At 46.4% G+C, this 25,466-nt stretch overlaps 1 protein-coding gene across 3 annotated transcripts in view; it reads left to right on the forward strand.

The window, feature by feature from the left end:
- CLCN5 (chloride voltage-gated channel 5) overlaps window positions 1–25,466 on the forward strand; it is a 98,152-nt gene that overhangs the window by 40,480 nt on the left and 32,206 nt on the right. For all 3 annotated transcript variants that reach the window (XM_074203202.1, XM_074203199.1, XM_074203200.1), the window contains exon 3: window positions 14,952–15,110. In XM_074203202.1, coding sequence (XP_074059303.1) covers window positions 14,969–15,110 — 142 coding nt within the window. In that variant the 5' untranslated portion in view covers window positions 14,952–14,968. The remainder of the gene's footprint in view (window positions 1–14,951; window positions 15,111–25,466) is intronic.

The following is a 25,466-nucleotide window of genomic DNA, read 5'->3' on the forward strand; positions in this document are numbered from 1 at the left end:
CTACTCCACTCTCTAAGATTTCCTGTTTCTCTTCTCTGGATTTTGCCAATCAGATATCAGTCAGTATTTCCTTTATGTTTCTTTGATATCCCATTTTGCCAAGGAAGTAAATACTTTGAGTCATCCTTTATTCATTCTGCTTTACCCTACTATGGTTCTTCCCTTCTGGTAGATTTGAATATCAGTGACCCTTTCCTGGGCCTGTTTCCTTCTGTAAGAATGCCTGGAAGGCCTTTGAGTTAAAAACAAAAAAAAAAAACCCCACTAAGCTTTTCTTAGAAAAAAATTGTTCTTTGCTTTGCTCAGTTACAACTTTGGGGATGAAGATTGACTTTTTTAAAACTGTACTGCATAGTATATTGTCTTTTCTTATCTTGGATGACAAATCTGGTATATTTTTTTTAGGTTTTTTTTTTGCAAGGCAAATGGGGTTAAGTGGCTTGCCCAAGGCCACACAGCTAGGTAATTATTAAGTGTCTGAGACCAGATTTGAACCCAGGTACTCCTGACTCTAAGGCTGGTGCTTTATCCACTATGCCACCTAGCCACCCCCAAATCTGGTATATTTTGAAATGATGTTTTGGGCATATGATTTGTGTCTTTCTGACCATTTCTCTTTTGCTGAAATTTTGGAGTTTGCACACTACATCTCTGGATGACTTGAAGTTGGGATTCTTCTGCATCAATGTGAATTCTGTTGATTTACACTTGTACTTCTGAGAAGTATTTCTTTAGGGTATAACATTCTCCAAGGGAGGAAAAAAAAGGGGAAACATGATTGAGGTAAGGGGATGTATAACTCCACTGTCCTTTCAGATTGTGGAAATATGTTAGTATTGTAGTTTGTCAGAAGTCAAGGGTATAGTGATTTCGGCATTATGTGTACATTGTGATGATAGCTGAACCTGAGGGAAAAGGTGACATTTCTGAGGGAGAAAATATATATATGACCCAGTGATCAAGGATTGAGTCTTCAGAGAGCATAGGAGAGGAGGAAGAGATGCAGTCAAGGACACAAAGTAGAGAAGTAAGAGAAATGCCCAGACTGTGTGGTGGCATGGAAACCAAGAAAGAAGAAAGTATCTATCACAAAATAGGAGGTGGTCAGTAGATCAAAGAGTACTGGAATGGTTTTTCCCAAATCTGTGATCTCTCGAGGCAATGTGTTGGAGCTGTGCTACAACACTACGTCCAGATGACGTACAATCTAATATAGTCCAGTTCTATTTTGCTGGAGGAAGTTGTTCACTGTGTGGTACTGCCTCACCTTTCAGCAAGGAGAGTGGTTGGGGCATGGCTCCTTAAGTGTGGCTCCCAGACAGAGCTTAGACTTGGTGGCGCTGCTTCATCTTAGTAACAATTCATCCACCTCACAGGATCTGTAGGGTTCAAGGTTTGCTTTTTTCTCCTTTACCCACTTCTGTTCACTTGGGCAGCAATTAAGATGTAAAAGTCTTTGTTCCTTTGCCCTTCATTTGCTCAGGCAGTTGAAGACAGGACGAAGAATGGAATCCCATTCCCCTGATTGCTTTGCCTTGAATTGACATCCTCCCCCTCCCTCCCTTTTGCTTTTGCTCCCACTGGAACAGAAAGCTTTGCTATTAGTCCCCATTAGCCTGCACCAGAGCTAGTCTGTCGGACCTTACTTCCAGCTGCTCCTTGCTCTGATGTAAGGAAGCATACATTCTCGAATTAAGAAGGTGTAGGTGGTATTTGTCATGGTTGGCAGTCACCACACCTACGGCAGTTGGTTAGACATGGCACCAGACTGAAGGACGAGCCTGCCTCCTTCAACACAACACACCCTAAAATGTCTCCCTGCATTTTTCAATGGCCCCATTCATGTTTCATTGCCAAGGAAAGGGGGAGGAGGCATTTTTAGTGGTTATTTTTAATGTTTTTATTCCCCTTAAAATGACTTTGCCTTACAAAAAAGAGAATGAAAATAGTGTACTTTACTTGCGAGGTAGTATATGATCAGCACATATTTCTTAAGTAGCCGCTGTGTGCTAGCCCTTCTGCCCTCTGAATAGAGCCCACACAGCAGCTTCGTCCAGGTGCGAGAAAAGCCCAGGGCCACAGAGAAGTCCAGTATGAGGAGAGGCTACACTTCGAAGAGCTCTAGGCGTTCAGAGAAAGGGAACAGTTTCTTGGCCAGGACAATGAGAAGAAATTCAAAATGCAGAGACTTGGCTTACACTTGAGTAAACTAATATGCCCCAAATGAGATGAGAATTTGAGATATAAACTTGTTCATTTCAAATTAGTGTCCTGAGTTAGAAGGAGCATCACATTTATGTCCTGAGTATTTTTTTTTTCTGTTTCAAGAAGTGGCTTTGGTTCAAGTATTCATTTTCACTTAAACATTTGGAGCTGAGGCAAAAAAAAAAAATCACTCGTGGCCTGGCTCTGGATTTCTGGCAGTTGGGAAGCTCAGGAAGCTATTAGAGTTTCATGTTTGAACACTCACACAGGAAAGGTAACTTGCCAATAAAGTCCCCAGGCCTCAGTTTCCTCATTTGTAACAGGAGGTAGTTGGATCAGATTAGTGTTTCCCAGTGGGAGCTCTGTGAGACTTTGGGGGCTAGATCTTGTTTTCCCCTTGAAAAATTAAATGTAGAATTATGCAAGTATCAAAAATATTTGTCTGGAAATTTTTTTGTATGAAAATAGGCTTGTTTTCCTCAGTGTTTCTCTGACTACCTCTCCCTATTATACCAAGGAGATAATCTAGATGTTCTAGATTCCATCTCTGTATTTCCTTGTTTTTTGTTTTTTGCAAGACAGTGGGGTTAAGTGGCTTGCCCAAGGCCATACAGATAGGTAATTATTAAGTGTCTGAGACCGGATTTGAACTCAGGTCCTCCTGACTCCAGGGGTGTTCTATCCACTGTGCCACCTAGCCACCCCCATCTCTATATTTCAAGCCCCAAAGTGTTGCCAGGGTGATTTAGTTTGATGATCCTGAAGCTTTGACAGGGTAGGTAGGGCTCCTGGGGTGGGTACCTTGTCACACCATGGCTAGCATGGGCATCCCAGGGAGGAACAATCAAATCAGAAATCTCTTGGGAGAAAAAATGTAAAAAAAGGTTATTTTTGCTGTAACAAGAACAAACAGCAACCAAAACAAGTCCGAAAGGCAGAGAAGGGCAAAGTTCTGCCCAGCTCTAATGACTTTCTGGACTCTGCTGGGGATTGCTTGCTTACATGTCTTTGGAAGCTGACCTGCTTGTCTAAAATTTTTTCTGGCTTTCTTTTTTTCTTATGTGCAGTTTTAAAAAAATAGTTCAGGGGCGGCTAGGTGGCGCAGTGGATAGAGCACTGGCCCTGGAGTCAAGAGGACCTGAGTTCAAATCTGGCCTTAGACACTTAATAATTACCTAGCTGTGTGGCCTTAGGCAAGCTACTTAACCCCATTGCCTTGCAATCCCCCCCCCAAAATAGTTCAGTGTCCCCTTTCCTGTCCTTTCCTGTCCTTTACTTTCTTTTCCCTTTCTTTTGCAGTCTTAGCCCTATACCCACTCTCCCCTTTCAGCTTCCTCCACCCCATTAAAAAAGGGGAAAAAAAAGAAAAAACAGCCTGGTCCTGGGAACAACAAATCCCCATTGTCATGCAAACCTAATTCATGTCCTGACTATGTCTGCAAATGTATGGAACCTGTCACCTCTCTGGATGGTCCTCTGGAGTTATTGTGTTTCTAGTCATGGTGTTATTGAAATTGTTCTCCTGGCTCTGATCACTTGACTTGTGGCAATTCCTCAAGTTTGTCCAGTGTTCTCCGAAACCAGCCCTTCTCTCATCTTAGGTTGTAATACTATTTCGTTGCATTCAGATACCATCTTCTGTCCAGCTATTCCCCAATTGATAGGCACATTCCCTTAATTTTTGATTCTTTGTTACTACAAAAAAGGAAGTGCTAGAACTACTTTTGGTCACCTGGGGGTCCTTTTCCTCTTTCTTTGATCTCTTTGGGATCTAGAACCTATCAGCCTGAATCAAAGGATCTAACCTTATGGCAGTCAGAACTGGATCTGCTGTACCAACTGTGATCTGACCAGAAAGCTAAAATATTTGTTAGCTGATTAATGTTGAAATTTCAGGATTCACTGGGGGGCAGATATTCTCTTGCTTCCTTTCACTTTCACACCCCCAATCCTCTGATTCAGGTGCCTTTTAATTTACGTTTAAATTCCTATAATAGCTTCCTAAATGTCTCCCTCTTTCTCTAATCTGTTGTCCATTCCATTGCCAGATTAATCTTTCCCAGACATTTTCATCATGCAGTACTTCCTTGTTCAGGCCATTACTTCCCACATCGATTTCCTGTTGTCTTATAAATGAAGCCTGACAAAACCTTTGTCCTGGTCAAGTTGGTCTCCTTGTCCCCAGAAAAGGACCTCTGCTCATCCCCTTCTGCCTCACTTCCTGGAATGCCCTTCCCGCTCCTCTTCCTCTCTGCCAATTCAGGTCTTCTTCAGCTCAAATCCTTCCTCCATAAAGGTTTCCTAACCACTGGGCCTTTCTGCCTGCTGAAATTCCTCAGGTATCTTGGCTTTCCAACTAGACTATATAATGTTTTTTGGGGGGCAGTTACCTAGTCAACTAGCCAAACTCAGGATGAATTTGGTGATAGCCATGTCTGCTTGTCAGTGTCAGAGTAATTGGATTTCTTGTTTTTGAGGACAAGTCATCTGACTTACAAATTCTCCATGTTATTTGATTATTTTTCTTTTCCCTCTTGTAGCTCTTAACAAATGAGATCATCATGTGTAAAACAAGTCTTAAAGCACTATACACATTAGCTATGATTATTTTTAAAATTTGTATTGCTATTATTATTCTGTCTTTCCAACTACACAGTTCATCTAGCCTCTTCTGACTCCCTAATTCTCCACAGCAAGTTCACCCCCTGCCATATTAAGAGATCAGCTAAGTGTTATCAAGCTTCCTTCCCTAAATCTCTTAAGTATAAGAGAGTTTGGTGCAGGAACAACCCAGAATCTCCAATGGTTCCTAGCCTTCGACTTTGGGCCTTTGCCAATCACCAGACCTCCATGTATCACCTTGCCACTGACCCTTGTTGCTCCTGGGCCTGCCCAGCACAATTAGCAAGTCTAATCTCCCTACCACATGGCAGCCCTTCCTTCCACTACTTGGTCAGTCTGAGTCTTTTCTTCTCCAGGATCTACATTCTCCACTCCTTTTTAAGAAAGATCCTCTTAGGGTGAGTTTTAAGCCCTTTCACTACTCTGGTTATCTTCTGCTGGCTATTTGTTATTGATCTGCCTAAAAATGTGACTCCTGGAACAGAATACAGTTCTCCAGATGGGGTCTGGCTAAAGGGTGGAGAACAGATGCCAGCCTCCCTAATTCAGGATAACCTGCCTTTTGCTTCCTGAACTGCCACATTACCCTGAGCTTGCAGTCTCCTAAGATCTCCAGAACTTTTCATGTCAGCTCTAACCAAACTACCTGAACTTGTGAAATTGATGTTTTGAACCCAGCTGTAACAGTGTACCTTTAGCCCAACTATATTTCATCTCCTTATATTTAACCCAGTGTTTTAGCCTGTCAAGATGGTCAACCCAGCCATCCAGTACAATAATGAACCATCCCTTCTAATTTTCTGTCTTCTATAAATTTTTTTTAGGTTTTTGCAAAGCAAACGGGGTTAAGTGGCTTGCCCAAGGCCACACAGCTAGGTAATTATTAAGCATCTGAGACCGGATTTGAACCCAGGTACTCCTGACTCCAGGGCTGGTGCTTTATCCACTAGCCGCCCCTGTCTTCTATAAATTTTTAAGAATGTCATTGATGACTTTAAACCATTGATTAAGAAAAATGTTAGCCCATCACAGATCCTGGGGCACTTCACTTGGAGACCTCCTTCCAAGTTCACATGAAACCATTAATGCTTGTTGGGTTTGTCTATTTGGCCCATTCTAAAACCACTTAACTATCCTATTATTTAGTCTATATATTATATATCTCTCTATCTTGTCCAGGGGAATAACATAAGAGATTTAGCCAATAGTTTGAAATCTACATGAATTGTACATGTATTATTATCCTGACTTACCAAGTCTTAATCATTCTGTCCACCCCCCCCCCCCCCCCCCGCCCCGTGAGGTTAATCTGATATGATCTTTCCTGGAGGAGACGATGTCAGCCTTTTTGGAGGAGGCCACATTGGCTCTTCCCATTCACACCTTTTCTAACTGGTTCCCAGCTGTCCCTCTAATGACACATTCTAAAACTTTGTCAGAACTCAAAGTTGGACTCACTATAGAACTTGCAGACCATTAAACAAAATAAAGACATCATTTCCTCTACTTCCATCCTGAGACAGCTCTCTTGTTCCCTCTAATCATTCCCTGTGATCACAGACAGTGACTTGTCCAAAGTTCCAGTATCTTTAGTCCTGGGGATGGAGTTTACCTGGGCCATCTGATTTGAACATGTTCACAGATAGCTTATTATCTTAGTCACCTGCCACTTTTCTTTCATCCTTGTCAGTATAAAAATAATTTTTCCATAGCAAAGAAAGCAGAAGTAAAACCATTTTGGAGGCTAATTATTATGATGGTCTAGGCCAGGCAAGTTATGATCATTGGACTAGATCTCTCCTGCTGACTCTTTGTACACAACCTGAGCTAAGAATTTTTTTTACCTTTTTGAATAAATTTTTATTGCATTTCAAGTGTAGCTCACAGGCTGTATTGAAACAGGGAGTAGACCATCATTTGCTGACACCTGGTCCAGGCAAGTGACGATGGCAGCCTGAACTAGGATTGTGACTATGTAAGTGAAGGGGACAGCTGGGAGACACTGTTGTGGAGAAACAATCAACAGACCTTGGCAGCTGATGTGATACAGGCTGGGAGGAGGAGGGGAAGCACCAAGTAGGCAACTGAGGTTGTGAATCCGGACAATTGGAGGATTGGGTACCTTTGGCAGAAAGTGCAAAGTGCCAGGAAGGGTGGGTTTGGGGGGGGAGATGTAGGTTCTACTTTGGACACAATGAGTATGAGATGTCTGTGGTTCCTCCAAGTGGAGAATGTATAATAAATTGGTGGTTGGTCATGTGGGATTGGAGTATAGGAGAGAGATGGGGCAGGGAGAATGTTGAGAAAAGAGATAGATTGGACTTTGCTGTAGTGATGGTGTAAGCTAGTGGTTTAAGCCAGTTCTCCCCCAAACTGCTTTCCACCTTGCCCAGTAGCTCTTGTTGAATAAGAAATACCTCCCTCCCTCCCTCCCTCCACAGTTTGTGCTCTCAGGTTTCCTGAACCCTGGGTTGCTGTGCAGTTCCTTAGCTCTCATTCTAATCTTACTTTTCTCCTGATCTCGTCTTCTGCTTTCCAGCTAATACCAAACAATATGGATGAATTTTGCTTTATGATGTGCTTTTAGACCTGGTGATGCCAGACTCCCTTCATTCCATGTTGGAAAAGGGTTGTTTCTTCCTTGAAATTCTTGGGTACTTGTTCCTTTTGATGTAGATGATCCCTTGATGGATCTCGTGAAGCCTCTGATAGGTAGCAGACTAACTGCCTGGAGTAGAAATAGAGAGGATTGTCTTAGTCCCCCACTCCACCCTGCCAAACACCCAACGGGTCACTCTGGCTGACTTGGTGGGCCTCCATTCCCTGGTCGCTGGGTTTAGAGCTTGTAAACTATTATTCAAACCTTGCCTTTTTTCATGAGCAAAATTTAGACCTTGATTGGAAATGCACCTGGCTTAAATTAGTTTCCCAGATTATGTGAACATGTCAGTATTGTTCAGCTAGAGGAAATACAGACCTTTGTGTGTGGGCCTCGAAGTCTAGAAGGGAGAACCAGCCTTGTTTCACTCTTGAGTCTCGCTTTCCAGTCAAACCCTTTCCAAGTTGGAGAGGCCCTCCATGGCTATCTAGGAGTGAAAGACTGAGGACATTTCTTCCTTCTTGGTGAGAACCATGGGCAGAGAGCTGCCCATGTGGCTTTGAGTAAGTCACCTGCCCTCTGTGGGTCTCCTTTACCTTTCAGGTTCCCCACTCTGGAACCTATGGGAACAATCTTTGAGCACTAGACAGAACAAAGATCTGGGCCCCTATAATTTTAATTCTTCCAAAAGAATTGGTAACAGAGGAATGTCCTTGAGAAACATGGTGGTGCTTAAAACTCTTCAATCTTGTATTGTAGTAATTGAGACAAATCCTAAATTCAAATATGATGTTCCTTCCTCAGTTTGACCCAGGGAGGCACGAATGAAGTTCTGCTTCTTCCATCTTAAAGGAACCTCCCCTCTTCCTCCCCCAAATTCAATATTGCTGGAAGGCAGGCGGACTGGTCATCTCACTCCAAGCCAAGGTATATGTTGGCGAAATCTTCTGAATAGAAGCAGAATCCATTTTTAATGAGCTTGAAGGGAAATCATGGGTTGTAGCCAAACCTCATTAAAAAGGGAGCTTCTGTGCCCCACTGTCCAGAGGAAGAACACTGCACCATTCAGGAATTTTCTGCTTTGCCAATTTTGGAGAAGAACTCGGTGACACTGGGTTACAGAAACATCGGATCAGAGTTGAAAGAGTCCTCAGAGGACCCGCATCTAGGCCACCCCACACATGACCAGAAGTCCCTTCACAGCTGCTGCTGGCATGCGTGGCAGTCCCAACCATTTGGGGGCCCCCCCTTCATGCACAGGGTGTCTGAGACCCAATCAGCAAACTAGACAGCATTCCCTCCCCCAAGAGCTCCTTTGGCCTGCCACCCGATGGCTTAGAGAGCAATAGAAGCTGCTTTTTTAACAGTCTTTTTTTTCCTTTGCTTGACATCACAAGAATTCAACTGGTTCTTAAATTGGGGGCTGGCTTAGAGTTCCAGTCACTTTACCAAGCTCTATGCAAATAATTCACATGAGACTGAATACAGTAAGTACAATAAGGAGGAGATATAAGATGCTAGTGGAGGCCTGCACCGGGAGAAGTGGTCACATCAGCCTAAGAAACCTGGAAAGCCCTATGGAGAAGGAGGTGGCATTGGTGCTGGGCCTTATTCTCTTTCTTTCTCTTGTATGTAGGGGGAGTATGTAGAATTTAGTCAGGGAAGGGGTTCATATAAGCCTGCTGCTTCCTGCCATCTCAGAGCGTATAATCTGGTTGGAATGATAAAACCTAAATGATCGAAAATGATGGTTGCTTTTTGTCCTTCATTCCAGAAGAAGGCCAAAATGACATCACTATGTTTGAGGCAGATGCCAGTGTAGCTGACTGGCTGATCAGACCAATAGGAGCTCGGGCTGCTTCACTAAGGTCAGACACAAAGAGCCCATGTGAACACCTTGGGTTCCTTTGAGATGCTGCCAGTCTGCCTTGCTCATAGAGTCCTCTCTGATGAGGGCACGTCATGCTGGGGCAATCCTGGGCCAGGGTCTCCCATGCTGTATGATCCATTCCAAAGTTCTCCCGTGAGACCTTCAGGGTGTCCTGGTATGGCTTCTTCTGACCCCCTTGTGAGCACTTGCCCCGTGGGAGTTGTCTAAAAAAGTTTTTTTGGCAAGCATTGCTGAGTGATAGAACTAGTTCTCTCATTTGGGGGGAGGGGTGAAAGAGGTTGACTTGGGTCACTAGTGATCTGTGATTGAGGTCTTGAGAATTCAGTCAGTAATGAGGAGGGTAGGGAGCAGACTACGCCAGGAGAGACATGTGAATAAAGGCAAGGAAGCCATTTTGGGGAACTTGGCTGACTCCAAGTTCATGGAGCAGTGTAGAGGGACAGAAGGCTAGAATTCTGGACTTGATTTTGGAGTGGGCTGGATGGAGATGGGGGGAGTGATCTCAGTAATGGCTTAAGGAAAGTTATGAGAGTCTGGGACTGGGCGTTGAAAATGAAGGTAAGAGAGAGGCAGCTGCCACGCTGGTCTAGGCAGGGCTTAATTAGGAGCTGTGCCAGGGCCATGCCAAGGGGACTCATGTTCTAACTTGGCTATTTTCCGGTGCTGAAACTTCCTAGATATGTGACTTTTTCGGTCTTCATAATTTGACTGTTAAAATTGTGGGGGTTGCAAAGCACCCAGTCTTCCAGGGCACTGCTTGTAAAAAGGGCCCTTACACCACCATGAATTGGTCTCTGTTGTCTTAATGATCTGGAGGAGAAAATAGGAACTGAGGCTCCCAACTGCTTTATTTATGCCTCCCTAATTAGGTTTTCAGCATGTCCAGTGTCCAGGGGCGGGGCGGGGGGAGTGTGAGGGCAGCATCAAATAGGGATCTCCATTAAGAATCTGATGAATCTTCCCTGAGGTCTCCCTTCATGTAGCCCCTAGGTCTAGACAATGCTCTTCACTTGGCCAGCATTAGGTATTGGATCAGAGGGGCAGAGATCACATGGTCTAACCTTCACATTTGTCAGAGAAGGAAACTGAGGCTCCAGGAGGATCTGCAATCCATGCACCTCTGAGATTGAAGCCAGGACTTTGGTGGGGGGTGGGGGGGGGGGAGGTGTTGAGCTAGAATCCCTCTTAAAACAAAAATTCCTTTGAAAGTCTGAATAGGTTCACCTGAATTTCTCCACTGGAGACAAGTGACCTCCACAAAAGCTATTGCACAATGTTTCTTGTCTCCTGGGTGATGGTTATCTCATGAGCAGCATAGGGTGTTAGCAAGCTAGCTTTAAGAAGCGCCAAGAATAGGAGATATTGTGGGGAATGGGTCTCCCTTGTTCTGGAGGAGGCTTTGGTATTTTGAGAGGGTGGCTATCCTCACCCCTGTCCACTCACTGCCCACCCAGGAGGGACTGGAAGCAGCATCAGGAACACCTCAGGCAGCTTTGAAGAATGTTTGCCCCGAAAGAGCATGGGCCCTTGCTTTGTCGATAGTTGAGGTTCAGGCTGCCACACCAGGGCCTTGTCCATGCTAGATCGCCTCACTACTGGCACTGGAGGACAGCTTGGCTTCAGGGGAGTTTATCCTTGAATTCAGCCCTTCAAGCCATCCTTAGGGCCTGAGGGGGATAACAGGAAAATGCCTTCCCCCATGAAACTTCTGTTCTTTGCCCAATATGGCCATTTCTTTCTCTAAAGCATCTCTTGGATATACCTCCTTCTCTCCTCTGAGTCTGGCACCCCCTTGGTAGAGACCCTCATCTTCTTACACTTGGACTATTGCAATAATTGCTAGCAAGGGAGGGTTCTCCCTGCCTCCTCTCTTACTCATTCCACTATACAGGAGACAGGTCACAGGAAACATTGTACAATAGCTTTTGTGGAGGTCACTTTATTGTAAACTGAGCCCCTTGGTCCTGCCCAAACAATGTGGGCAACAGATGCCTACCTGGAGAGAAGCCAGCTAGAGTGTGGGGCCCCTGCAGTGTGCTTGTTTAGAGAGCTTCAGCAGTTCCTCGTTGCCCAGAGGATCCTGTTCAAACTCCGTCCCCTGCTATTTAAGATAGGACGAAAGAAAGAGAAGGAAGGAAAGGAGGGAGGGAGAGAGGACGAAGAACAAAGCTTCTTTGCACTCTGTGATTTGTGTCAATGAGTTTCAGGAAAGGACTTCCAAAAACTCCTGAGCGGAGAAGCTTAACCAGATTCCTAAGGCCTCCAGAGTCAGGCCTTCACCACCTACCTTCACCCTTTTGTCAAAAGGGAGTTTCTAGACTAGCACTAATGACCTTCTCAAATGGAATCATTAAAGGCACATTCCAGGGCCAAATGTCCATGATTTGGGGATTATCAGAGTCTTGGCTTTCCCTCAATTCCCACGGTTCATATGACCCAGGCTGTCCGAAACGATTGCCTGAAGGAAACATGTGGCCAGTTGGTTTCTGGCTTCTTGCACACAACTATGACTGGCCTTTGCATTTACCCTTGAAAAAACCCTGTTTTGCCCTTGACCAATATCAATAAACAGGAGTATTTCCTTATACAAAGAACAAGGAAAAGAGGATTGATTGCTCATAAACCCTGGAATCTCTTTTCTGTCCAGCCTGAGCCAGCAGCAGTACTTGGTGCCACCCTGCCCATTGGGATCATCTTCTGTGCTCACCTGTACACTTAGGCTAATACTTTCTGACTTGATCTGTAGTAGGTGGTTCCCCCAGGCCATGCTAGCAGAGATCCTCACACACCTTAGATAAGCCAATGCAGGAGGAAGGGAGTGTTATCTATTGGGGGATTCCAGAAGTCATAAGGAAGAAATCCAAGCAAGAGAAGGTCCAACTCAGGAAGGAGAAACAGTCTATGGAGGTGAGGGATGGCACAAGGTACAGGAGACATTTAGTTTAGCTTAGAGGCACTAGGGCGTCAGTGGAGATTTCTGAGCATGGAATGACAAGGGCAAGATAATGATTTTTAGGTGTTTTATTTATTTCTGTTCAGTCACAATAGCATTTGTTGAGTACTTACTATGTGCCAGGCGTGTGTGTGTGTGTGTGTGTGTGTATGAACGTGTGATCCTGTGTGGTGTGGATGGAAAACTCATCCCAGCCTGATCACACCCACCCTCGCTGGTAAGAGGAGCTCCATTGTGCCCGAGTGCCGCTGCCCGCCTTTCCCCCCACTGGGCCACTGTTCTGCACGTGCTCGGGGCCCAGCTGCTGCTTTCTCACTTGGCATTTCTCTGCTTTTCTCCTCTTCTCTGTTTGTTCTGTGTCCTTGCATTCATCATTCACACTTTGTTCCACCTTCTCTCCAACTGGTCGATCTCTATGGGAGAAGTACAAATGGCTTTAATTCTCTCCTTGGCTGGGAGACTCAATTGTTTCTGGAAGACCATGTGCTTGTTAAGTGTCAATGTCTTGCCCAATGTGCAGGGCAGCTGATTCAGGGTTTCTGGGACACGTTTCTTGGGCTGCCCGGGTTCTCTCTTCCAGTTTTCCTGATTCCTCTTAGTTCTCTTTGAAAAGTGAACCTAGCTCTGGCTAGTGGTTTCAGTGGGTCACGTGTTTGATCCTTGGCACTGGAACCTCAAGTTCTTTATCAAGGTCTTTGGAGTCCTTTCTCTTGACTTTTTTTTAAGTCTGGAAAATTCTCATTGACCATTTTTAGGATGGCGGTACTTATTCATTTATCTTCTTTCTAATTTATCTGGGATAGCCCGAGGAATCCAGAGATTAGCTGGCTGCAAATCTTTCACTGGAAACTCCTATTTTCTGGCTAGGGGCTGCCACAGTAAAGAGAACACTGGACCTGGAGTCAGGGGTAGAATTGTCACATTGGCTAGCTGTAGGATTTTGGACAAGTCATTTAACCCTCCTGCCTCAGTTTCCTCAACTGTAAAATAGGACTCCTAATAGCATTTAATGCCCAGTATTGTTGTGACAATCCAATGAGATCATCTTTGTAAAGTGCTTCACCCAGGGCCTGGCCCATGGGTCCTGTGGCAACGTTTGTTCTCCTTCCTGCCACTTATTTCAATTATTCTTGGGATTGGGGGGGATAGACCAAAGCCATTTTCTGTTCTGGCTGCTTCTTTGACTTGGGGGAGGTTTTTCAGTCATCTTTTCCAGTGGTCATTGTCTTGACTGTTTCCTTTTGCTCTTTTGGTGACTTCCTGCAGCAGTGCAGATTGCACCGCTGCCAACTGGGTACAACTCTTTTTGTCTGTGTCCTCTCTGTTAATGCAAAAGGGAGCTACCCAAAGTGTTGACCCTCCAAACTCTGCTTAGTTCCCCATCATGGGGGTACTTTTGGTGTCTGCTGGCTGGCTGTGAGGAATCCCTCATTCTTGCTACCATGATCAGCTCATTGGAGAGGGGAGACTGACTATTCCTCTTCTCCAGCACAAACCCCAATTTCTCATGTCTTGCAGCCTACTCACATCCACCATGTGCCTCTCCATTGCCCATTGGGCAGTCTTCACCTCCAGTTCTACAAAAACTGGTATTCTATGATTGCTCGCCATGCAGCATCACCAGAACATTATTGTTAAGAAACAAAACAAAACTTGGGGTTTTGGAAAAAATCACATAATTTACCCAAGACAGTTGTTCAGCCTCCTCTTCCTCCTCCTGTCCGCTTCTGTGAGCCCAGTTGATGGTTATTTTTTCAGTGTCTTCACTGTGACTATACAGATGGTCCAGCTCTCCAAGCTGGCATTCCAGCTGCCCAGCCTAGCCGAGCCTGGATAATGATGTACTTCATCCACTTGGGCTTTGCTGTGAGAATAGTCAAGGTGAATTCTGGAGTGTTTGTGGCTGTCATTTAGTAAAGTGCTGGCTATACTGTTCCAGGCATAATACCATCTGTAAACTGGCCTTTTGGAAGGCTTTTTATTCTCCTTTGGAGTTCCTTCCCCCACCCATCCCACTCCCATGATGTTTTTACTCCCTTTAGGCACATTATTGCTCAATTTCTTCTGATGTGCTAACCATCTCTCCATTGCCAATTTTTGGGGACATGTTGCTGTTTTGTATTTTCTTCCCTTTTGTTTGTGAGTCTTTTCAGCCTTTCTCCTTCTCAGCATTGATGATCATGAGCTTTCCTGAGGTGGCTATGAGGAGATCCAGTCCCATCTTGATTCTGCCTTTCATTTTTGCCAGTCTACAAAGCTTCCAGTTCCTTTTCACATGTTCCTTTATCATGGAAGTGAGTGTTGGCATCTGCAAGGAGCAGTGCCCCTTCTAGAATATGGCATCGATGTTTATCTTAGACCAGTGCTTACCTCTGATGGCGCTGGCTTTCAGCCTCTCCTCATTCCTGTTGTCAGGACTATCCTATCAGGTCAAAGTTCAAGCAGGTGTGGGGCAGCAACCTTGGGCCCCATGGGGGTTTTCTGAGAGAGTGGAGGCGTGGGGCTACCCCTGCATGTTTCCAATCCTGCTCTTGAGATCTGCCTACTAACCTGAACTTGAGTTTTTCTAGGCAGCTGTATCATTTCAGGCCATCGTCATCTTGGGCCCACCAAGAAGGGGGAGAGTAGCGTGAGAGGTCCTCCCCTATCAGTTACCCTATGTCGTTTCTGTCTCCTTCCAGATTCTGAGAGTGACACCATGGACAATCCAGGCTTTCGGAGAGGGAGCTTCAATAGCTTCCGCAGCAGCACCAGTGACGAAGATCTGGTGGAGATCTCAGGGACCACCTTGGACTTCTCCATGACAGATGATGTCCCCCCACTGGACAGAGACCTGGGAGGTATGCTTACTGCTGGGGCTACAACCCTATTCCAGATTCTCCTTCTTGCTTGTTTGAGTGTCTCTGCATTCCTGGAACAGGGTGTGGGGTTTTTTCCCTTTCTTTGTCTCTCTAGCACTTAGTGGAGTACTTGAGTCACAGTAGGTACTTTATGTTTAGTGACTAACTACTGAGAGCATCATTAGGTGAGCTGTCAGCTTCTTAAGTGACTCCTGTGGGCCAGGCCCTGCTGATTACTAAAGAGACAAAATGAGGACAGACCTCAGCCCCGGCCTGGTTAAGGGGATGCATTGAATCAGGGACCAGGACCAGGAAAGATCTCTTACAGAAGCAGCAGCATCTTAGGGCAGTTTTGTTTTCTGGCTAACTGGTGGTCATTTGAGTCCTGAGCTTCTTGCGAGAATTTGATTTGGGATGGGATTCTCCTTCCTCTCCGATTGGTAGGTCCACCAAGGCTCTGGTTGGAGTCCTCTGCTCTTTCCTTGCTGTTTCTAGAGTATATCAGACTTGGAGTCAGGAGGCCTGACTTCAAATCCTGCCCCAGACACTTATTGAACAAGTCACTTCACTTGTGTCTGCCTCTGTAAAGTGGGGCCAAGAAGAGCATGTGCCTCCCAGGGTTCTCAGCAGAAGAACTGGCACATTTGGCACTTTGTCAGTGTTTCTTCCCTCTCTGCCCCCTCCCCCACTTTCGTATTTGCTCACTTCCCGAAGCCGGAGGCTTCTACCCCCCCCCCCCCCCCCAGGACCTCTGATTTCCATCTGTTTGGCTCCCACTTCTGTGGTCTGTCATGGCAGCCTCCTGACTGACTTCCTGGCCTTCATTTTCCTTCCTCTTTCTAACCCTTTTTCCATTTAGTTGCTTAAGTCACCTTTCTAAGGCTCACAGATGGAGGATGAGGCATTCCCTCCCATGACTCCTGAGGACCTCTGGGAAAAAGCCCAGACTCCTTACCTACTTAACTTTTCCTGCTTTGCTGCTTAGTAGCTTCCTTCCCAAGCTGGCCACATTGCACTACTCCACACATTTGCATCATCTGTCCAGGGGCTGGCATGCATGCCCTCCTTATCTCTCTTAGTGGTTCAGCTCAGATGCCACCCCCTATACAAGGCTTCTTGATCTGTCTCTCTCCCCCCCCCTCCCCCTGGAAACCTGGATTCTCTTCCTCCTAAGTGGCTCTATCTTTGTACATTTTGTAACCCCCTCTCCTCCCTAGTGAAGTGTAAGATCCTTCAGCTCAGAGATGGTTTCTTTCCTGTCCTTTTGTTTGCAGAAACTGCTCTGTGGTAGGTGGTGCTTAATAAATTTTTATTGAGGAGACAATTTAAAAGGTAAAAGAGAGAAGCCATATCAGGACCTGTCGGAGAGAGCAGAAAAGTCATAGTGTAAAATCTTGTTCCACTAGCAGGATTGGGAGATGGGATACTCACTGCTTGGCTGATGCATCATGCAGATATAGCCAAGGTAAATGATTCATTCTTGACAGAAACAATGATGTCGACAGTGTTCTTTTAGAAGTGACCAGGCCCCAGGGGCCTGTAGATCCATCTGAGAACCATTTGGCTGGCTAACATCCAAAAAGATGACGTTAGGGGCCAGAGGGGTGGATTGGGGGACAGACCTTCTAAGGAACGGCAGCCTTGGTGTCTCACGTCTGGAGGGGGCTTTGGGAGTCAGGGACAAAGAACAAGAGAAAGGCAAGGTTGGGATGGGAGTGGTAAGCTCAGGAGGCTGTGATGGTGGAACACAAGAGAACACAGGGCAAACTCTGCAGGGTTTGGCTTTTGATTCTCTCATGTCCTTTTCTTTTCCTAGGAAAGGGAAATTTATGACAGTGCCATATTAATATATGGTTTAATAGCTTGAGGGAATCAGTCACAACTGTTCACTGTTTCTTGTCAAAGGCATTTATTGAAGCCCCACACCAGTACGTCTGGAGCCTCTCCTAGAGACCTCTGGCTCCAGTCCACAGGGATTTGGCTGAGGCGGGGAGGGAAGCCATCACACCTTGTTTGCTCATTTCCACCTCCAGAAATCCTTTAGAGAGAGATAGAGACAGGTAGGGATTATCCACCTTTCCACATCCACCTAGAGATTGTATCGGTGGTTGACTTCCCGCTTCTGCTTTAGCAATATTCCTGCTTGTAGCAGGATTTCCTCCTTCTAATAGAGCCCCCAGTCTTTGGACCTGTCTGAACCCCAAATGGAAGACCAGGTAGCAGAGCACATCAGATAATATGGCCCCACATTAGGCAGGACTGCAAGAGCAATAAAGCGTCCCTTGTTTGCTCGCTGGCCTGGAGAGGCTGGCTTATGAAGAAGGAATAAATCCATCATGTCGAGCCTGATTAGAAATGCATCAGAGGTGGTGGGATCAGAGTCTCCAGACTGGAAAGAATATAAGCAAAAAGAGCTGGGAAGAGGGGTACAAATCAGCCAAGCAGCTCTGGAACTTGGCTCTGTCTGAAGGAGAAGCAGAGTGATGTTTTGGAGAGCAGTTGGATATTTGGTGTCAAACCTGGGGGGGGGGGGGTTGGTTCCATCCTCAGTATATCACTCAGGTATGGAACACTGTTGCTGGAAAAAGATTGCTGGATCCTCTGGGCCTCCAAAACGAGGAGGGGAGACCTGGCTGCTTCAGCCTGGTTCAGTCTAGTTAGGGGCTAATGAAAGTGACCATGGAAATTCTGCTGGGCTGCCCAGGACCTCCACCTTAGAGTGGGGAGAAAAGAGATGCCAGCCCTCTTTGGCCTTGCTGCTCCCTAATCTGGGCACCAGAGGGCACCATTGGCTCTGGCTACTATTCAGTTTGCAAGCCCTGCTGGCCCAGAGACCACTCAAGTTCTGGTGGCTGACGTGAAATCAGGAAAACCAGGCCTTAAGGTCCAATGATAGGAGATGGGGTGTTTAGACTAGCCATGCCTCGAACCATTCTCGGGACCCTTGGTGTCTCTCAGGCCATATCCTTGCTCATATGCTCCATCTAGCTCATTTTAGAGTATGGTCCCTGGGAGACGAGGGACTGTCATCTTCCATCTCTGGATCCCTACCTAGTGCAAGGCCAAAGTACTGAATTGGTGTTTGTTGAGCCTTCCTATGGCCCTGGTATGAGCCCATGTGGGCTCTGTACTGGTCAGCTCCTGGACCATTTCCCACAGGATGATCAAGGCAGGGTAGGGTTTAGAGGAGGAGAGTGCCAATACCCCTTACACCACCACCACTACCCTTGCCCTTCAGCCAAAGGGCCACCTCTAAGATGAACTCTTGGTTCATGGAGGAAGGGCAATCAGATTAACCTACTTCTGTCCGCTGCCCCCTTCCCCCAGATCTTCCCGATTCCTTTGGCTGTGTAGCTCTCCAGGCATGGCTTCATAGTGGAGACCATATTAGGTGGCAGTCTTCCATGTGACAGTGACCCTGCAGCGAATCCAAAGTAGCTCCAGTTGCCTATTCCAGGAGATCCCAGACTCAGGGTCTTGCTGTTGGTTTTACAGCTTTGCTCACTTGCCTTTGAGTCTATTGTTTCATTTCAGCCCAACTTGGAGAATCACTACTTTTCCAAGCCATTAGTAGCCCCTTTATTTGGAACCTTCTCAGGTAACTAGGCAGTGATGTCTATTGAACTGATTCCCTTGGTGCCAATTGACTGATGGCTCCATTGCCATCAGAACGCACTTGAGAGTTCTTCAAAGGCAAGATCCTTTCCAAAGTGGCCAGGGCCGTGCCTGGGCACTTCCTGCTTGACACCTGCTCACTGACCTTGTGACAACATGGAATCCCCTACTTGCTGCACATTTGGTAGTGGCAAGCACGTAGCTGGCCCCATTGGGGTAATATTTCAGGGGCTCAGAGATATTTCCCACCTTCCTTGGAATATGACTAAGAGGAAGCCATTAGACGCTAGCCACGAGGAAAGAAGGGCTTGGCTCTTGCCTTTTCTGAAGAGCTGAGTGTGACTGTTTTGGGGGAACGTAAACTATACCTCCAAAGCAGAGTTGCTTTTTTGGAGGCTGGGAAGCATATGAGTGAAAATGGTACCTACAAGGCGACCTAGTGCAATCTTCTCTTTTTACAGAAGAGGAAACTGAGATGCCGAGATTTGAAAGGATTTGCTCCAGATCTTCTGGCTCCTAGTAGTAGAAACACTCTCTAAGAGGCCTCAGCAGTTGAAGCCTAAATGACTGTTATGAACACACCCAGTCTCTCAGACTCTGAGATCTCTCAAATGAAGAGCATTCTGAGGAACCCTTTCAGGGCTGCCTTTCATGGCTAGACCAAGGCTTTGCTGTCTTTGCTGGGCTAAGCCCAGGTCTCCGTGAGCCCCTGCTCGAGGTGTTGTCAGCCTTCTGGGCAGGACCAGCAGCAGCAATCCCTCTACTCAGTTTGTATCATAGGTCCCTGGGACAGTCTGGGGCAGAAACCTAGGGACAGATTGTCTGCTCAGAAGTAGCACATTTTTAAATCATTGAAGCACTAATTTTCAGTTATACGTTAGTGAAAATCAAGATGGAATTTTTTTCCCCCACCTAAGTTCATGAACTCTCAGAAAGCTACTGATCAACCCTAGGTTATAGGTTCACTGCCCCTTAGTGAAGCCAGGATGCCTTCCTTTTGTCAAATTGGGAACTTATTAACAAAATGAAGTAAGTTTGGACACCATGGTAAGGGCATCTGAGTGGCACAGTGGGTAAAGTACCAACCCTGGAGTTAGGAGGACTGAGCTTCAATCTGTCCTCAGACCATCACTAACTGTGTGGTCCTGGGCAAATCCCTTCACCCTGTGTACCTTAGTTTCCTTATCTGTCAAATGAGCCAGAAAAGGAAACAGTAAACCACTCCAGGATTTCTACCAAGAAAATCCCATATGGGGTCACAGAGGGTCAGGCATGACTGAAATCACCTAGCAGCAACAAGTCCCCTGCTAAATTTATGGGAGATCTGTGTTCAGAATTAGAGAACTAAAAAGTGACTGGGTGACTCTGGGTGGCTAGAGACACTGAGACTTTGTGGCACAGCTCTGTTCCCTGGACAAATCACTGGACCTTTCTGAGCCTCAGTTTTCTCCTCTATAAAAATGAGAGGCTTAACCCAGACAATCTTTCAGGACTTTGCCCATCTGGCATTCAGTGCTCCCAGATCTTCTGGGGTCTAAACTGAGCCCAGAGCACCCGAAAACAGGTGACAACCACTTGATAGCCACAGACATGTGAATGAACGGATTCCCCTTGAAGTCACCACACCCTCAGCCCCTCATGACAGTATCTGGGCACGACTTTGCCTGAGGGCCCCTTCATTCCACTCTCTCTTTCTGTTCCTGGGCCTTGGGCCTGGCCTCCCAGAGTTTCGGGGGTGGGGGTTGAGCTGAACCTTCCCTGCAGTCTGGACTGCTGCAGCACCATGTGACAGGAGAACAGAATGAGAAATGGGGTAAATGCCTTCATTGACCTTGGTGGGGAGGAGGGCTGAGCTTCTAAAGAGCCGTTGTGAAGTTTTTGGACTTGAATGGAACCTTCTGGTCTAGTTGCTCCAATATTGATTTTTCCTGGCCCCCTCACCATATATTTTTCCTGGACTCAGTGAATGCAGCAAATGAGCCTTTTCTGGTTTTGATTCCATCCTTCAAACTGAGATCCCAAATTTCTTAAATGAAAGCATCTTTCTCTTAAGAACATCAAGTCATTTCACATGCAATCCCATGTAACTTTTACAGCTTCCCCCCCACCCCAGGGTCCTTCCCCCTCTCCTGCCACAAACACTTTCCTCCTTTTAATGGAGACACAGCAAGGAGTTCCTCCAAGCTCTCCTGGGAGGCCCTGGTCTAAGGGCCTAATCGGCCTCTGCCCTCCCTGGCTTCACTCAATATTTTACCACAGCGGAGCAGCTTCAGTGGTGGTAGGTAGTCCACGGTGGGGAGATCACGTCCACCCTGGGGTCCTTGGCCAGAGGAGCTGCCTTTTGCCCCCTTGAGAACACTGGGGGTTCCTGCCCTAGGATAAGCCCTTCAAGGAGGGAGGTGGCCACCCCATATGCTCCTGGGTGACCTCTTGGACCACAAAGGCAACTGCTTGTGGCCGAACTGTACAAGCTGGGACAGAAGGCCAGTAAGTCTGTTAACGGATGAAAAGAAAACAGAATTCTAGGTTTATTCTTGGGAAAAGAGGCTGGGTTTTCTACACACGTCTTCAGGCACTTACCACATAGCAAGGGCTATAGGCTGGCCCCTTTGAGTGACTTTTTTTTCCTTCATGAAAATTCTGGCTCTAACCTATATACCTGTATAGGTTGCCTGTCTTCCCACAGTTGTTCTCAGCAGCTGCTATTGGGTGGAGCTCCCTGGGCCTGGGACTGCTTGTCTGCCTCCCTGTAGCTCCTGAGACCCAAGGTCAGTCTTGGTCTTGGAAGTGCTAAAGCCTGTTAGCCCAGGGTACTTGGTCTTTGGAAGTAGTGACAAATAAAAGGGCTGAGCAGAATGGGGAGTCATTGGGCCCAAGGTATGGGGAATCCACTTGCTAGGAGCAGATTTCAATAACGTAGAAAGTCTTCTTAAAATTGATTGTTGCTGGTGATGGGGAAGGAGTAAGGAGAGAGGGGGCATTTGGGGTGGGGTTGGGATTAGCTGGTTTTGGTAACAAACCCTCCCTCTAACAATTAGTAGAGGGGAGCTCAGGACTCCTGGTACAGCTAGGGAGCAGCATCCCATGCAGGAGGGCAGAAGGAATACAGCTGGGACCTTCCTGCTCAGAGCATACCCTTGCAGAGCAGACCCTCAGAGCAGCTGGTTTGTGAGGGAAGATCTCAAGAGGGCCCAAAAGCACTCTGTCTTTTGGAGATGACCAAGTGGTCAGGCTCAGCAGCTGTCCCTCCGCCCCCTTAGACCCCAGGATTCTCTCTGGATTCAGTCCCCCAGCAGACGGTCTACAGTGGGTGCCAGATGGTACCATTCTAAAAAACACACTGTATTTGATTAAGAATATTTCCCTTTGCCCACATGTTCAAATCAAGTCAGTCTTCTTAAACGGCCAAGCCCAATGAGAACCCTTTCATTGAAGTGATGAATCTGCTTCTTGTTGTTCAGCCACTATCAGCATCTCCCCAAGGCTGATGCAGCAATTTCCATTAAGAGGGTTTCCATCTTGGTGGGAAGAATGCAGTCAGTTTTCTGAAATACTCCTCCTGTCCTGGAGGACTTTCACGTTGTCCATGATTGAAAGCCGGTGACAATAAGTACCATTAATCAGCTCATTCATAATGGACCCAGAATTAAGTTCATGCCCATGTTCCAATGGCCCTGCCACACTGAGCTGGTACTGAGCAGACTGGGCAAACATTGGTAGTTCTCAAGAACAAAGCTACTAACTAACCGGGTGACCTTGACTAAATCACCTCCTTTATGAGCCTTAGTTTCCCCATCTGTAAAATGAGAGGAGTGAACTATGATCATCTTCAGTTCCAAAGTTTCCTTTTTTTTTAAAGTTTTTTGCAAGGCAATGGGATTAAGTGGCTTGCCCAAGACCACACAGCTAGGTAATTATTTAGTGTCTGAGGCCGGATTGGAACTTGGGTACTCCTGACTCCAGGGCCGGTGCTCTATCCACTGCGCCACCTAGCTGCCCCTCAAAGTTTCCTTTTTTAAAAAATTTATTTACTGATTTTCATCCAAATGCACATGTATATTTTTAAGTTACAAAATCCCCCCCCTTTCCCACCCCTCCCCCCAGCTGTGAACAGTCAGGTAAACATGGTACATACATATTTTGACAAACATGTTTGCAGATTAGTCATTTTCCCACTTGAGGAATTAGGATTAAGGAAAGAGCCACAGAAGAGATCATTTTTATAAAGTTTTCAGCAGATTCAGAAGGGTTGGTGTTTTATTTTGATCTGTTTTTCTTCCTCCTGATGGAGATAACATTGTCTGGAACCGGCCTAATACGGTCATCCCAGCTCTCTGAACTGCTGAGAGGAGCTGCTTCCATCAAGGTGGATCATCTCACCATGTTGTTGTTGATGTGGACACTGTTCTCTTGGTAGCCCCAAAGTTTTCTGAATCTAAGAGTGCCAGCTTGGCAATGATAATAAATTCATTCACTGTTATGCCCCTCCCCCCTCCAAATACTTTAGTGGGCTGATTTAGGCCAATAAGTGACAAGACTGCCCTGCTTCCTCCCCACTACAAGTCAAAGAGCCTAAGAACAAGCTGTGAGCAGGTTAATATGTGACAATGGCTCCTTCTGAGGCAGTCAGAGAAGGGGGAGCCATCTCTGCAGATTGACCTTCAGTCATGCAGAACAAGTTGGGACAGATGGGGAACTGGGTTCAGCTTCAGGAGACCCAATCAGCCTGGGTTCTGGCTCATTTGAGATGGGTCCCTCTCTGTCCTCTAGCCTAGATCATTCTCTAGAGATGTCCTTTGGGATCCCAGGGCTGGTTCTCAGGAATCCCCCTTTGTTGTGGCAAAGCTTTGAAAAGGCCAGTGAGACTCTGGACCTCTGTGGGAACAATTTTGAGTTTGGAAAAATGACCCCAGGGCAATAAAGGTCAAGGCTGATGAATGATGGAGGCAGATATGGGTTCCTTGCAGGTCACCCCTTTTTGCATAAAAATGAGGTAACTGCTATGAAAGCAAGCTGATTGTTTGGGGCTGGAACTCCCTGAGGCAGACCCCAAGGAGATCTGGAGGTGATCCTAGAAGTGGCTTGTCAAGTGCAAGTCTTCTGGTTCAAAACCATGTCATTCCTATGTAGTTAGATCTCAGGTTGGCTAAGGTCTTTTATACAGACATGAATTTCCTTCCGGGTTTGTACAGATGGTCATATTCCATCCTTTCTCCCCTCTGGGTCTCAGTTTCCTCAACTGAACTTGATGACCTTGAAGACCCAGTGAAGTGTGACATCTTGACCCCTTGAGTTCTATTTTCAGTGGATGTGTTCTTGTAGTTTCAGTTTGGCCTTGCTGTGGCAGGAGGGACAGGCCCTAATGCTGAGAGTTAATATATAAACCTGTTCTTTTGCAGACCTGAGGACACATTTCTGCTTTGTTGCCTGTCACCCTGTCTGTTTATGGTTTGGCCCTTGTGACATTAGCAAAGTGAGTTCTCTGTGATTTCCCTCTGGCCCCATTTGGGGCTTCTGTTTCACAGCACTACTTGGAGAGCCAGGAATATTTGTTCAAGAGAGCTCACTCACTTCAAGTGCTTCTCACCTTCAGGAGGCTGTGGCCTCTCCCTCAGGAACTGACCGTGGACTCTTAGAACTCTGAAGTGTTCCCAGAAGGATTTTCTACCCATACCTTCATCAGGAGAACTAAGGGCCTGCTGAACTTTCCTGTCCTAACATGATGGGTCTGTCTCCATCACTAGTTCTCCCACTATCTCTCTCTCTGACTTCAGAAAGGGCAGCATATTATTAAAATTATAGTCTATTCAAAAACAGGTACAGAAAAAGCAAAAACCCCAAACCCTCTTGTACTTCTGTGAGCCTTCAAATCTTTTTGCATAATGTCATTGAGAATGGTGAGGTAGACAGGTAACACAGGCCTCCATTGTGCTAGTTGAGCCCTTGGTACATTTCAGCAGGCAGCTGGCTTCTTAGCATTTCGGATCCACCCAAGCCCAGGTGGTAGCTCATCAGTCTTTTTGCCATGGGCCCTCTGACTTTGGATGGACCCAGAGGAGAACAGAGAGCTCAACCTCTTCCTTCTCTCCCTGGCTTTCCTTAGAGTGGTCTTTGTAGAGGAACCCCCTGTTAGTGCCATTCCTCAGTGTTGTAGGCATCAGGGGACATGGCACAGCTGGCTGCTTCTCTCATCTCCATGGCTCTGGTTTTGTGACAGATCCACCATCTTGGTCAGGCATCTGTGGCCTTGGTTATTTTTGTTCCCTTTCCTCCTGGGTTACTGGTAATATTCTGCCTGCTTAGAATACCATATGCCTTTGTTGCTTCTGGTCGAATGAAATAACAATTTTGATGGAAATGGAGGAATTAAGGACGACCATCTGGGTGGAATGTTTGGTGCTCCTGTCCTTCATGGTCCTCTGCCTCTGGACAGTTTTGTAGCTTGCAAAATCCTTCCTGAGTTGCGAGATTTGCAGATGTGAAGTTTGGTTCAGCTCAGCCCATTCAAGGCAGCCTGCATTCTCAGTAGTAAATATTGGCGCTCTTCTTGAGGAGCGCCTGTAGCTCATGTTACTTCCCTCCCTGCTCTCTCGGGGCCTTCTCTTTGACTGGGAAGCAGCGGCCTGAGGTGGTGGGAAGCTGCTGGTTGGTGCCTTGTACCTTCTAATTGAAACTATAACTTTAAGGTTTCCCTTTTGGGAACAAGCCTCCTTCTCCCCAGGCTGGTCCAAGGGGGTCTGT

This window comes from Macrotis lagotis, chromosome X (assembly GCF_037893015.1).
Source record: "Macrotis lagotis isolate mMagLag1 chromosome X, bilby.v1.9.chrom.fasta, whole genome shotgun sequence".
In the NCBI taxonomy this organism is placed as follows: Eukaryota; Metazoa; Chordata; class Mammalia; order Peramelemorphia; family Peramelidae; genus Macrotis; species Macrotis lagotis.